Source organism: Plasmodium brasilianum, chromosome 3, assembly GCF_023973825.1.
Source record: "Plasmodium brasilianum strain Bolivian I chromosome 3, whole genome shotgun sequence".
Classification (NCBI taxonomy): Eukaryota; Apicomplexa; class Aconoidasida; order Haemosporida; family Plasmodiidae; genus Plasmodium; species Plasmodium brasilianum.
In genome coordinates this window covers 481,423-496,652 of record NC_090116.1, presented here as the reverse complement: position 1 = coordinate 496,652, position 15,230 = coordinate 481,423, and the positions used below count along the sequence as shown (strand labels likewise).

Below are 15,230 nucleotides of genomic sequence, written 5' to 3'. Positions count from 1 at the left end.
TTTAATGTTTTATGCGCGGTCTTTTTTTTCGAATACACATAATAATAAATATGCTAAAATATTGAATTATTAAGTAGCTATTTCTTCATTATCAAATGTTAGTACCGTCATAGTAAATATATTAACTTTTGGAAAGGAGTAAAAAATAAAAACAAAGGAATGAAAAGAAAAAAAAAAAAAAAAAAACACAGAAAAATGAAACTGGCATTTATTACAGTTTTTCTGTATTTTTTTAAACAATTGATATTTTTCTTTATTTTTCTTCTTCATTTTTGTTCTTCCTCATTTTTCTTTCTTTTTTTTAAAATCAAAAAACATTTACATATTTTACATTAAAAGCTTATTAAAATTGCAATATAGAAATATGCACTTTCCTTATTTTGAAGTTTCTCACAAAACGTAGTACTAAACATTTGTGTATTCAGTACAGTATTTTTATTTTTTAAAATTCAGATTGGTCTGTATATGTTCTTCGTAGCTGACGAATTGTCAGGAGTTTTCTCAGTTTAATCACACATATATATATATATATATATATATATACATACATACATACATACATATATATGTATATATATTGTAGAGTATTTTTCCCCATTTTCTAGTGAGAATACTGCAGTTGTTTACATTCCTCAAATTTAGTAAAGTTTTCTCTTTTCACATACTTTTTTTTTTTTTTCGTACGTTTTGTCCCTTTTGCCATATGCATTGGTATCCACGAGTATACGAACATGTATGTTAATTTCTCCTTTTTTAGTGGAATAACGGTTCAACTAGTAAAAAAATGATTTAAATTTACTTTTAAGGCAAATGATGAATGTAATCGTTCCGATGTACATTTGTGTATAAATTCTGTTTTATTATAATAACGTATAAACATAAACCTTTTAAATGAATTTTATAAAAAGAAAGGGTTGTTTTCTTCTTTTTAAAAATGTAAAACATTTTTCTTTTTATAAAAAAAGTAGAGAAATAATTTTACAAAATACATTAAGAAAAGGAAAAGACAAAAATAATGAATCTTTTTTTTATGGGTATAATGGGCTGAACAGGGGGAATGAAACGAATGGAGCGACCTTTTCAAGCTTAGCAAAAAGTGCAAACGATGAAAATGGGCATGTAGTGCTAGGTATAAGACAAAATAGTGATGAAAAGAAGAAGCAAGTGGATGTAGGAGATCACGTATGTGAAGAAATAGAAGGGGAAGAACTTAATGACAATAGTAATGCTAAAGAAATTAACAGAGAAAACAAGATAGGGGAGGTAACATCATTTGAAATAGAAAAAGGGGAAGATAAGCAGGATGTGCATAAAAACAACGATGAAGTTACGGAGGAGCAAGATGACGATAATGATGAGGATGACAAATACGCAAAATCGTTCTACGAGATTTACGATGATAACGACGATACATATGATTGCCCAGAGGATCTTTTGAAGTTTATTAAGAAGGAACACATGAACATAAAAATAAAAATAAAATGCTCCAGTCCGAGAAATATGAAAAAAAGTGATGTAAAAAATGTGATCAATAACATGTTTGAGGAATGTGAAAAAAATGCTCCTGATAATTGGCTAAATGGGGAAGGGGAAGAAGGAACAGAAAAAGATGGGGAAAAGGCTAATGGGGAAGCAGCGGATGTACCGAATTACGATATATACTATTTGAATTCAGAGTTTAAAAATTTTAATTATCCCGACAGGAATGTTTTATGGCCTAACCCACTCGTGTACAACCATCGCATACAACCATTTGTATTAAGAAAAAGAAAAGATGTAAATGCGAGTGAACATTTTGAATGTGATAAAAGAAATATGGAAATAAATAAAACAAGATTACAAAATTTATGGTGTTATAGTTCAAGTTATGGAGTTGACTGGGACACATTAGATGCATTATATTTAAATTATAAGAATCATAAAAGTGAACATTTAAATGAATGGGAAAATAATAAAAACAAAATTATGCTTTATGCGTCGAAGGTATCTAAACGGAAATTAATAAAAAGTAGAAAACAGTTATTAGATAAGCTTAATATCGATTACTCAGATAATGTGTATGTAAATTATGACGACAAAAACGCGATTCAAGAAGATAATTTGGACGACGATCAAACAGAGTACAATCTCTTATTCCCTCGTTCCATATTTAGGAAATGGACTCGCACGTATCTTAACAAATAAGCCAAAAAAGGATAACGAGCTCACCAAGCACAAATTCATGCACATATAGATAAACATACATACATACACACATACGTACATACATACATACGTACATACATACATACATACATACATACATACATACATACATACATACATACATACATACATACATACGTACATACATACATACATACATACATACATACATACATACATACATACATACATACATACATACATACATACATACATACATACATACATACATACATACATACATATGTATAGACATATACAGATATACATACCCACGTACATATATAGCTATGCATGCATGTATACATACACGTGGGCCCTTTTTTCTCCCCTCTCCCTTCGAAGGTTATACTTTTACTGGAAGGACAGATACATGCATTACTACAATAACACTCTTTGCGATTACTTAAAAGGAGAAGTTGTTGATTTACAACTGCTTAGGGAACAGAATGAAAGGAACTTGCATTTGTCCAAAAAAAAAATGTTAAGTAAGCATTCATTTAGTTTGAAGCCTGTTAAAGGGTCTAATTTGTATATTACCAGATATGTAAAGAAGAAAAATTTACAGGTAAATATACGAGGCATATGAGTGAATATATGTATGAACATATATACATATTTTTATATATTATATATGTATGTATATATAAACTTCTTGCTAACGTTATTCATTTTTTTTGAAATGTGTCTTTACTGTACATTTTAATCTTATTATTATTTTATTTTGTTCATCTGGTTATATATTATTTTCTTTAGGTTAAAGACAATGACGCAGAATTTGACTTAACGGGTGTTGGTGAAAACATATATAACACTGTTCAGAAAAAAAAATAAATCCATAAAATGAATGTCCATTTTTCGCTAAAAGGGCCGTTTTTTCAGTGGAAATGCTGCACATCATTTAGAGGAATTTAATTTTATATTATGGCAAGCATGTGTATATGCATAAATGCCCGTTTGAACGTGCGAACGGGCACATTTGGCATATACGATATTTAATGGGAACAAATTAAACAAAATGAGATCACAAGAATTAAGTTTTAATTTAAAATTGTATATATTAAGGATTAATAATTTCTCCCCTTTTTTTTTTTTTTTTTTTTATAACATATGTGCTTGCACAATTAGGAAAAATTAGAAAAATTTTTATAAATTTTTAATTTATTTTTTATATATTTTAAATTTTTCTCATATTTTTCATACATTTTTCGTACATTTTTTGTACATTTTTCGTACATTTTTCGTACATTTTTCGCACATTTTTCGTACATTTTTCGTACATTTTTCGTACATTTTTCGTACACTTTTCGTACATTTTTCGTACATTTTTCGTACATTTTATCATTCGCATAAAATACTGGTAAAAATTTTAAAATAAATTAATTCCTTTTTTTTATATTTTTTAAAGCAATGAAAGGAAAAATATGTAAAGCTGCTAACAAGTTATATGAAATCTTTTCAGCAAAAATAGGAAAGCAAAAACATTATATCAACTATTAACATTAAATAAAACATAACTTACCATCATTCGGTATATATTTATATACGTATATATGTAAGTATATATGTATTTATATATTATCTATGCATACATGTATACATAGCATAAGCAGCTTTTGCGAACTAGTTAGAATAATTTTTTTTAGTATATAAATAATGGAAGGGCTATATGACGACAATGCGTAAATATCAGTGGTTAAACGTTTGTACGAAAATAACAATTATGCTATTAATAGCCAATAATTAAACAATCTTCAAGTGTTCATTGATGAAATACAAAAAAAAAAAAAAAAAAAAAAAAAAAAAAAGTAAAAAAAAAAAAAAAAAAACGTTTTAAGTGTAAAAAAAAAATAAATACATATGATATATTAGTCTTTTAATTAATGAAATATGCTTTAAAGGCTAAAATGAGTAGTTAACGTTTATGTTATAACTCTAAAGGGATGAAGTGAATTGATATGTGTATATATATATCTATATATATATCCATACGTACATATACATACATATATATATATATATGGAATGTGAAGCCATTGAGTCCGAATGTTATACTCTTTGAATATTATTAAGCTAAAAAGGAAAAAAAAAAAAAAAAAAAAAAATAAATAACTATTTCTGCCAAATAAAGTAAATACAGAAAAATTAAAAAAGAATAAATCAAGGATAGCACATACATAATATATACATAAAAGGCTATATTGTAATATGGAAAATCACAAACATATAGGTTGGTGAATTACTGAAATTGTATGAAAGTGAACAGTTTTTATAATATGTGCTTTTAGAATAGTAGAATGTCGTTCTTCCTTATTATATATGATCATATATTTCTTCAATTATGCAATGAGACGAATGTATGAATTAGGCTTTTGTTAGCTTGTCATACATTTTATTTCTTTGTTCATATATGTATATATGTATATATATGCTTGTTTGTATTTGGTCATGTGACAATAGCTTTTTTGTGCAACACAAAAATATAAATTCATGTATATTTTATTATGGGGGAATTTATTTGTTACTTCTCTTTTTCAACTTCTTACAGACAAGATGCAAACGGGAGATTGGACATGCTCAGATGAAAAGTAAAATTGTTTTTTTCTGTTTTGTTCGTACGTTCGTATTTTTATTCTTCCGTATTCTCATTTATATTTTTTTTCTTTTTTATTCTCCTTGCTTTTTATTCTTATTTTACCTTTTTACCTTTTTTTTTTTTTTTTTTTTTTTTTTTTTTGTTTTGTCCTTTCTTGATTTATTATTGTACATATTCTTTACATAATTATAAAAAGGCGCGTGTGTTTTTAAATACGTTGAAAAAGAAAAGAGAATAATAAGAGAATGCTCATTAAGTAGTACATTAGTCCATATATAGATACATGTGCACATACAAACATATATACGTATGCATATATATATATATATATACACACATACATATATATATGTACACTTCAATATGTACCGCTTATGTGCGTTATATAGTACTCCATAATTTTTTAAAAAATTTAATAAACATTATTTTTAAAGCTGTCGAAATGTTAACTTTTCGAAAAGAACGCACTGTAATCGATGTAATAGAGTTAGGCCGAAATGTTCAAGTGAGGTTTTTTCTTGCGCAACAAGTGTGTGAAGAAGGGGTGTTTCATTTTATACTATGTGTATGTGCACATATGTATATATATATATATATATATATATGTATATGTATATAGTCATGTATGTATATGTGCACACGTATAAATACGTCTTATTTTAAACACCCTCTTTGTTGTTACACCCCACTTTTCTTCATATCATTCTTTCTCCTCTCCCCTCCCCTCTATTACTAGTAAAAAAAAATTTCAAGCAGGTATTTTTTAAGTCCAATGACTGGAAATGTGATGACTGCGGCAATATAAATTGGGCTAAGAGAGAAAAATGTAATATATGTGGTAAAAGTAGATTTACAAAAAAATTAAGCGAATTTAAAAGTAATAAAGAAGTAAGAACAGGAAAAGGAGGAGGGCATTATGATATTCAAGGAAGTAATGAAAAAAGAGTTCATGACTCTGAGGATGAAGAATATGACGAATTCGGCAGGAAAAAAAAAAGAAAAATTATCGGTTAAGCTTTTTACATTTATATACACTTGTCTGACATTCACTTAGGCATGTAATAATCAGTGTATCGGTTTATCAGTTTTTCAGCTTGTCATCGTATTAGTGTATAAGTTTATCAGTGCGTTAGTACGTTATGTGCGTATATGAAATCAGCCTGCATGTGTGCATATTTACATAGTGTAAATATATAATACTTTCCATTATTATATATATGCTTAACACTTTTTGTAGAGAATGGAGATAAAAATGCAAATATCAATTTTGAAGAAAGTGATGTAAGACACAGTAGTTATCATATCAATAATAAAGACAACACTATATATAAAAATATTACATACAAAAACAAGCATTTTGAAAACCCACGATCTAGAAGTGTTTCGTCAAATTGTGTCAAAAGAAGTAATGGAGTAGGGGATAGTAAAAAGTACTATGACAGAAAAGCTGATTATGAAAAAAAAGGAGATAGAAGCTATAACAGTGGGGATAGATATGATGGCGGAAAACACAGTGAAGGCAGGTACAATGATGGCAGATATATTGACGGCAAACGCAGTGATAGCAGGTACAATGAAAGGAGGAATCAGGACAGAGCCGATTTCTACGAAAACAGAAGTAACGAAAGGCGAGGTGATTACGATAGAAAAAAGTATAGAAAGGATTAAGTTGGTACATCCGAGTGAGGAACAGTTAAAAAAATAAAATAAAATAAAATAAAGAAAAGGTCACATATGTATGATGTTGTTACAATCAAAATGCGGAAAGGGTATTTTCAAACTAAAAGGAAACATATCTCGCTGGATGAGGATTAAAATGAAAACGTTCTTCTCTTTATAAAGAGTATGCAATAAGGAGAACATTTTTAATTTAATATATAATATTTGATATATAGTATGTAATTTTTTTTTTTTTTTTTGATATTTTGAATGGATAAAATGTAACGCTATATCTGAATATGATGTTAGATGTAGCATGCGGCATGCAGCAGTTTATATGTGTAAACCAATTTAATTTTTTGTGTTCATCTGTTTACCTTCGATATCCACATTTTTTACGTGTATATATGTGTGTAAGCACCCTTGTACTTCTATTAGAGTTGCTCATATATGTTCATATTTTCTATTATTATTTTTTTTTTATTTTTAAAATGGAAAACAACAATATTTGTTATTTTTTTTTCTTCTTTTTAATTGTTTATTTTAACGTTATAAATAAAAAGAAAAAAATTTTTTTTTTTCAGTATTAGACCTTATATATTCTCAGTTAAGTTGTTAATATAATAAATTATTCGATGAAAAAGGACAGAATTTGCGGAATGGGCAGAATGTACTGAGTGGTGATTATAATATATGCTCATAGTTACAACTTAAAAATGCATTTATATATACACTTTACAATATCTTTAAAATAAACGTTGCTTGTTGGGATTTTTCCAGGAAATTATAAAAGTGATGGAGCTTATAATAGTTCGGGTTTGGATTAAGGTTTAGCGTTAATATTTTTATTTTTATTTTTATTTTTGTTTCTTTCTTTGCTTCTTTGTTTGTTTCTTTGTTTCTTTGTTTCTTTGTTTCTTTCTTTCTTTCTTTCTTTCTTTTTTTTTTTTTTTTTTTTTTTTTTTTTTTTGCTAGCCTAAGCAACATCAAAAGTGTCGTTCAACAAAAACAGTAGCGTTAAAAGGTTTTTGTTTTGTTTTGTTTTGTTTTATTTTTTGCTAATCTTGGAGAATTTTCTTAAATTCATTCGAAGTTATGTTAAGAATTTTATTATTTTCCAAAAGGTTGATTTGTTTTTTTAATATAACAATTAGATCGAGCTGTTTTTTAAAAGCATATGTTAATTCTTTTTTTTCCTTTGTTAATTTATTTATATATTCTTTTTGGCTGTTTCTTTCGGCTGAATTCTTATCTACTATTGTGGATGAACTGTTGTTTAATAAGATCATTTCTCCCTTACTTTTTAGCACATTTTTATAATTTTCAATTTCGTTATTGTACTTATTTATAGTTTCGTCTTTTTTCTTTATTAAAATATTTTTTTCTTCTAATTTTTTTTCTAATTTTGTTTTTTCCTCCTCCAAATTTTGAACTTTTAAATTATTTTCTTCATCTCGCTCTAATAGCAATTTATTTTCTTCCTCTAATGTTACAAATTTTTCATTAAGTAAACTATACAACTCATTCGATTCATCAATTTTTTTTTGTAATGTATTTACTTTTTCTTCTAATCCCGATTTGGCAGTTTTTAAATATTCATTCATTTCTTCCATTTTGTATTTTTCTTTTAGTTCATCATTTAGTTTATTGTTTAAGTTGTACATTTCATCATTCAAATTTTGAATATATATACTTAGCTTTTCCTCCTGTATTTTCTTCTCCTTCTTTATGTTACTTATTTCACTTTCGTGTGTCTTCATTAACTCGTCTAATTTTGCTTTATTCATCCCTATTTCGTTGTTCGCCTTTTCGAAATTCTTGCCAGCAGAGCTACTCGTGTTTTTTCTTCCAATGTTGCTAATCCTGCTTGAAGGGGAGCTTGTTTTGTAGAGGATACTGTAAGCGCATTTGTCGTCCTGTTTGTCATCTGCTTTGTAACCTGCATTTTCCTCCATTTTTCCCCCCACTTTTGACTTCTCCGTGATAGGCACTTTTTTTACGATAATTTTTTTTTTTTTTTTTAACATCATTCGGCTGATCTGTAATGAGAAAACTCTTTTTCTCTATAATCGAATTGAGAATTTCGTTTTCCGAATCTTCCATTTTTACGCTTTTCTCATTCGAGTTGTAATACTGTTCTCCCACATGCTCAGCATTTGCAGCATTTAGTTCGTTGAAATTATTTAAGGGACTATGTTTGTTTATTACTTGCTCTTTCGGTTTCTTTATCCTTATTATTTTTTTAGTAGTCGTGGTTTTACTGTTACTGTTTGTATTTCCATCTGCATTGTCGTTATTATTAATACCATTCTCATTATCATCTTCATCGTCAGTATCATTAGTTTCATCTTTTCGTGTGTTCAATTTATGGACACCCTTTTTAAAAACTGTCTTTTTGTTTTCATCATTACTTATTTTTGAGGAGGATAAACAATCAACAACATCACTTGCATCCTGCACCTTTTTTAAAATTTTGTTTTTTATAATTTTCGCGTTTTCCTCTCTCAAGGTACCCTGTGCCACTACTACATTTTTATCAGCATGGGCATTGTCTATTTTTTTCCTGACTATTTTAAGACTAACATGTTTTCTCAAGCTATTATTGCTTCCATTGTTATTATTGTTATCTATTTTATTATTATTACTACTATTATCGTTATTACTACTACTATTACTATTACTATTATTATTATTATTATTACTAATACTGTTATTATTATTATTATTACTAATACTGTTATTATTATTATTATTATTACTACTACTACTACTTTTATTATTACTACTACTACTTTTATTATTACTACTACTACTTTTATTATTATTACTAATACTGTTATTATTAATTTTTTTTTTTTCTCTCTCTACATTCTTGCTTTCTATCTTAAGCAGCGTGCTACTTTTTAGTTTGTTCGTAGACATTCTACTATACTAAAGCATGTTCAAAAAGGAAAATAAAAAAAAAAAAAAAAAAAAAAAAAAAAAAAAAAAAAAAAAAAAAAAAAAAAAAAAAAAAAAAAAAATAAAAAAATAAAAAAAAAATTAAGTAATAATATAAAATAAAAATTAAGTAATAATATAATATAAAAAGTTAAAGTGATATAATGATAAAATGAAAAGAGTATATAAAATAAAATAGAATAATAAGCTGTGGGTCAAGTGAGAAAAGTACGATACTCGTAAAATCGCTAGGAATAGCAAAGAATTGTATTCAGTTTTTGCGCCATCGAACAGGCATATCAGTGGCTTAATAATTAAATATATTGTGGTCTTAAAAAAAAAGGAGTAAATTTATATGAGAAAAAGGCAAAGAAATATAATTTCAAAGGCGCACATATATGTCTTTCTTAGGAGTGAATACGTGTCTCTCTCGGGGGTACGTATGTATCTTCTAAGAGTGCGTATCAACTAAGAGTATGTACATATACCCTGGCACTAATTACTACATCTTAGTACTAAATAGGTATTTCTCCAAATGGACATAATATAACACCTTTAATTTTTTTTTTTTTTTTATTTAGCTAAATTACAAAAAAAAAATCGTTAATCAAATTCGCACATAACGTGCGAGAGTTCTGCATGCACAAAAAAAAAAAAAAAAAAAAAAAAAATTTATTAGGTAAATGTGTAGGTAAATGATAAGTAAATAAACAAATAAATACATAAGCAAATACGTAAGTAAACGCAGCATAAACATACACATGTAATACTTATATATATATATGCAGCGCAAACGAATGAAACGTATATTAAGAGGTACGTTCCTCTTTCTTTTTCGCCAATATTCACAAAAAAAATGCACACCCGGAATGTTAAAATGAAGAGAGTTTCATAATAAAAATTTTTTAAATGCCCAGACATCTGATAACAACAACAAAAAAAAAAAAAAAGAGAAAAAAGAAAAAGGTAAAAGGAAAAAAGAACAGTATTATAGCTGTATGGCAGTATTGCAGTAAGTCAGACGTAAGGATAGACAGAAAAACATCAAAAGGGGAGAAGAAAAGCCCAAAATGATAATTTAAAAAAAAGGGAAAAAATATTGTGCATTTTATTCGTAATCATTTTAAAAACATATTTTTGTTAAATCCCTCCTCACCAAAGGGAAATAAACGGATTTTAAAAATTTGCTATTTTGCGAGTTTTATATATAAATGGGGAAAAAACTTCGTACAACTTTTTCTTTTTCACATTTTTTAAAATAAAAATATGCTTTTCATTAAACAACTGAAATGTTAATTATTTATGTAATGAGCGAGCGTAAACATTTGTTTTACACAGTTAACTACAATTTTTAATTTTTGCTACACATATCTTCAACAAAATTTACATGTTTAACTCCTCCTCGTCACTATTATCTGACGTGTATGAGTAGTACTTTTTTAATAAATTTTTTTTTTTTTTTATTATACTTAACTTTTTAGTTTTTAAAATATTTTCTTCTTTCACTACATCATTATAAAAGTTTGTAATTTCTTGTTCTAACATGTTATAGTCTATATTTTCATTTACGCTATATATGGTTTTATATCTTTCTAATATCTTTTCGAAGATATCACTTTTTCCCTCTTTTAATTTTTTCATTACATTCAAAAGTTCATCGTAATTTCCACTTAAACGGGGGTCATTGTTAATTATAATACTGTCAGTATCATATGTTATTTGGACTGGCTGGTTTTTCATCGACTGATTGTTGCTATTTTCTTCTGATAATATATTTTTTTTTTTATATTTTTGTTGGCATGTACATGATTCATCTGTTCCAACTTTATCTTTTTGTTCACCTTCAGAATGACCGCTTTGTTGTTGTTGTTGTTGTTCTTCTTCTCCTTCCTTTTCTCCTTCTCCGCGTTCATCTTGACTACTTTGAGATTCTGTATTTTTATTTTCACTATTTTTTGCTTCGTCAGTGTCTAGTTCGCCATCATCATCGCTCCCTTTGCCGCTTTCTACTCCCCCAACATTTTCATTATCTTTGTCTATTTCTACTTCCACATCTTCCTTTTCGTCATTTGAAATTTCCTCCTTTTCAGACCCCGAACTGCCGTTCTCCAATTCGTGCAACAAACTCTTCACGTCTTGCCTTAAATTTCTCTCCTTCTCTGTGTCATCTGAATCTTCAGAAAATAAAAAATTTTCCTTATCCCCACTATTCTCTTCTTTTCTCCTTGCATTCATTTCTTCTCCGTTTTTATAGCACCTAATTTGTGCAACGCAGTCTTTTACTTTTTCCTCTTTTCCACAAGAGCTATCTACTTTTACCATGTTCCTTATCTCTTCATTGTTTCTCTCCTGTTCGGCTTCTCCCTCTTTTACGATCATACAATTTTGGCTTGTTTTTGTTAAATCATTGCTTTCGATAAACTGCCATTTGATTTTTTCATCAAGCTGTACTGAGCTTAAAAAACGTTCAACATATTCCATTTCACTTTTTAATAACTTCCTTTCTTGTAAAGATAATTTTTTTTTTACTCTTTCTTTTTTTTCTTTATAGATAAGGTACTGCTTTTTCAAACTAGTCATGTCATTTTTTGAGTTTTCTAATTGCTTTAAAATGGTATTTTCTGTTTTTAATAATTCATCAAATTCGTTAATAGTGTTTTTCACTTCATTTAACATTTTGCTTTTGAGTAAAATCTTCTTTTTATTTTTTAAATTTTCTTTTTTAATATTTATATTGTCTAATTCGCAGTTACACTGATTTATATCAATCATAAGTTTTTTCTTCTTTTCTTTTACATAGTTACAAACTTTTTCAAGTTCAAGGATTTTTTTTTTTAAAAAATATATTTTTTTTATTGAATAAGAAACGTTAATATTAATGACTACATTTTTACACCTCTCTTTTATTTTTCCAAAATTTTGTATATCGTTATTTTGTTCATTATCCACTATTTGACCCTTATCGTACGAGTAATACTTTTGTGCTCCTTTTGATTTTCCTTCATTCTGTTCATAGTATGGAACCATATTTTGCGTTTCTGATACGTTAGACTCTACCATTTGAATATTTGTGTTTTCGTTTTTTCCTTGCTGTATTTGTTGTTCCACTGGCTGGACAGATTTACCATCACTTATAAGGGGGTTTCCATTTGTAGTAGATACAGTAATACTATGACAATCTGAAATACTCATATGGTCATAATCTTTACTAAACCTTTCTATACTCTTTCTCAGAGCTGATATTAACTGATTAGTTAAAAAAAATTTTTCATTCCATCTCTTGTATATTGTGCACAAAATTGCTGAATCTTCTTTCATCCTTTCCTTTTCATTTATGATGAATGTCTTCTTTTCATTTACAAGTTCAAGTGTGTTTTTTAGAAAGTTCATGGATGTATGTATTTTTGATTTCTTTTGTAAAACTAACCCTAGCTCTATTTGTTTTTCCCCTTCTATTTGATTTCTCCTTTTTAATGCGTTCAATTTCTCTATTTTTATAAGTTCAATTTTCTTTTCTAATTCTTTTATGTTAACATCCATGAGATTTATATCTTCATTAATTTTGTTTATCTGTTGATCATATTTTACAGAAATGACTTCTTCCGATTTGCATATATCCTCATTTTCTTTTTGTATTTTTTTTTCTCTCTCTTGAATATCTTGTTCTTCTTTGATTACCTCCTTTTCTTTTTCTATTATTTTTAGCTCCTGATTGAGTAATTCTTTTTTTTTTTCATCCAAATATTTCCTTTGATTTTTTTTTCTATTTTTTTTGAGTATGATTATATTATGGAGTATAACGTTCAAAATGTTATGAACATAATTTTTCAACATCCTATTAATAGAATAAATATATTTCTTTTTTTCAAACATTTGCGTAATATAGTTTTCATTTTGCATTAACACGGAACTGTACTTGTGTATTTTATTTTGTATCACATCTGCAACGTCTAACTTTTCGTTTATTATCATAATTTTTTCTTGCTCTTTATATCTCTTTCTTTTCTTTCTTATTTTATGAACATTTAATAAAAACTTGTATATTAACATATCACAGATGTACTCTTCCTTCAAATTCAGAATTTTCCTGTTCATGTAAGAATGACAGATATAGTAATATAAAGTAATTAACATCTTTTTCCTAACCCTATTTTCAAATAACTTTTCAAAAATTTCCTTAACATCGTTCACATTAAAGTGCCCAGTATTATTCTTAAACACCTTTTCTATACGGGTTAACATATCATTTAGTTGTTCTTTATCGTTATGAGTAAAATATTCTTCCTCTTCTTCTTCCCCTTCCTTTCCCACTTTATCTTCATCTGTAAAAGATCTGATGGTGTACTTCCTTTTTGCCATAGTCGGATCCTCTTTCCGTAAGTCATCTTCCAGAATGGCCATTGAGGACTCGTTGCTATTCCTTCTGCATATCCCAACGTAATTATGTCCATTCGATTCATTTCGTAAGCGGTTACTACTATCTTTCTCATTGTCATAATTATGTACATGGTCAGGATATTTATATGCATTATTCTCATTTTCGTAATATACACTGTTAAAGGAAACTGAATCAATTTCATTCAACTCTTCAAAGTTTCTACTCATATTTGTTGCATTTTTATTATCACTTGGATTGAAATTATTCCCCACTGCTTGTCTGCTAATATTATCATCTCTGTCTATACTTATATTATGATCATATTGATTATTTACGTAATATGAGGGTAACAGCTCTACCAAATCATGGTACGGGTCTTTTTTTTTTTTTTCTTTACCTGGATCACACTCACTAGTATTACTATCATTTTTTTTAGTATTATCATTTCTTCCAATATCTGCTTTTTTGGAAGAGTTCTTTTTGTTCTCATTTGAATATTTTTTCCCCTCTTTTCTTTCAAATGATTTTATTAACATGCCATCAAATAATGACATCCTTTTGGCTAGCTAGAGATTTACAAAGAGGGGAAAAAAAAAAAAAAAAATTTTTCTTCAATTTGAATAAAATTATATGACACAATTCGATATTTTTTTTTTTTTTTTTTGTGACATTTACAAATAATGCATAACCAGAAATTTGGAGAAAACCTTCTTCTCTTAAAGCTTTCAGTTCAAAAATGTAAATTATAAAAAAAAGGGATTACACTGGAATAACGGATCTTCCAAATTTTTTTTTTTTTTTTATATTACAGTTGGTACATCCGTAGGTGTAGAAATGAACGGTAGGGGTATTTTTACGTGCATATGAAACATCTACGAATATACGTATTTTGATATGTTGATATGTTCGTATGTTCGTATTATGCAAACATGTACACATAAAATTTATAAATATCGAACATGCACAAATAAATATAAGTATATACATACATATGTATTTATTTATACGTACGTTTATGTGTGGAACTCATACCTTTTCGTAAACTTTGTTATAAAGATGAATAAAACTCCTTTGCACTCCTTTTCCTTTTTTATTGTTACAGGATATTTTATTTTTTATTTTTTTTTTGCGCACATAAAAACAAAGAGAGAATATATGAAGGAAATGTAAAGGACGAAACTGTTCTTCCAAAAAGTTTATTTTAAAAAAGAAGAAAATACAAATGAGAAAAGGTGTACCACTGGCACAATTCCAGTTATAATTATTATTTAATTATTTACGGAGAAAATTTCTTTTTTTTATTTTTTGCTTATGAATAAGGAATAAAATTTATTTAATGATGCTTGTGATATTTTCACGAACACTGGGCTTAAGTGCACAATATCATAATTTCCTTTTTTATGAAAAAAAGTTTTGCAATAATTACTCGTGTTTTGCCACTTAAAAGGAATA

General features: G+C 27.4%; 3 protein-coding genes across 3 annotated transcripts; 2 read left to right on the top strand and 1 right to left on the bottom strand.

Annotated features, from left to right (window-relative positions):
• Window positions 1-891: 891 nt before the first annotated feature.
• Window positions 892-3,039, top strand: MKS88_000900 (uncharacterized protein; the record flags this gene model as incomplete). Its single annotated transcript, XM_067219544.1, has 3 exons — window positions 892-2,120; window positions 2,551-2,773; window positions 2,962-3,039. 3 exons carry the CDS (start codon window positions 892-894, stop codon window positions 3,037-3,039), a joined length of 1,530 nt encoding a protein of 509 aa, XP_067075268.1.
• A 1,719-nt stretch (window positions 3,040-4,758) lies between these two features.
• MKS88_000899 (zinc finger Ran-binding domain-containing protein 2) lies at window positions 4,759-6,469 on the top strand (the record flags this gene model as incomplete). Its single annotated transcript, XM_067219543.1, has 4 exons — window positions 4,759-4,793; window positions 5,236-5,306; window positions 5,538-5,810; window positions 6,039-6,469. The coding sequence occupies 4 exons, from the start codon at window positions 4,759-4,761 to the stop codon at window positions 6,467-6,469; spliced, it is 810 nt and encodes a 269-aa protein (XP_067075267.1).
• Window positions 6,470-7,518: 1,049 nt separating this feature from the next.
• On the bottom strand, window positions 7,519-14,641 carry MKS88_000898 (uncharacterized protein; the record flags this gene model as incomplete). Its single annotated transcript, XM_067219542.1, has 5 exons — window positions 7,519-8,323; window positions 8,400-9,391; window positions 10,020-10,035; window positions 10,788-14,344; window positions 14,588-14,641. The coding sequence occupies 5 exons, from the start codon at window positions 14,639-14,641 to the stop codon at window positions 7,519-7,521; spliced, it is 5,424 nt and encodes a 1,807-aa protein (XP_067075266.1).
• Between the last annotated feature and the right edge of the window lie 589 nt (window positions 14,642-15,230).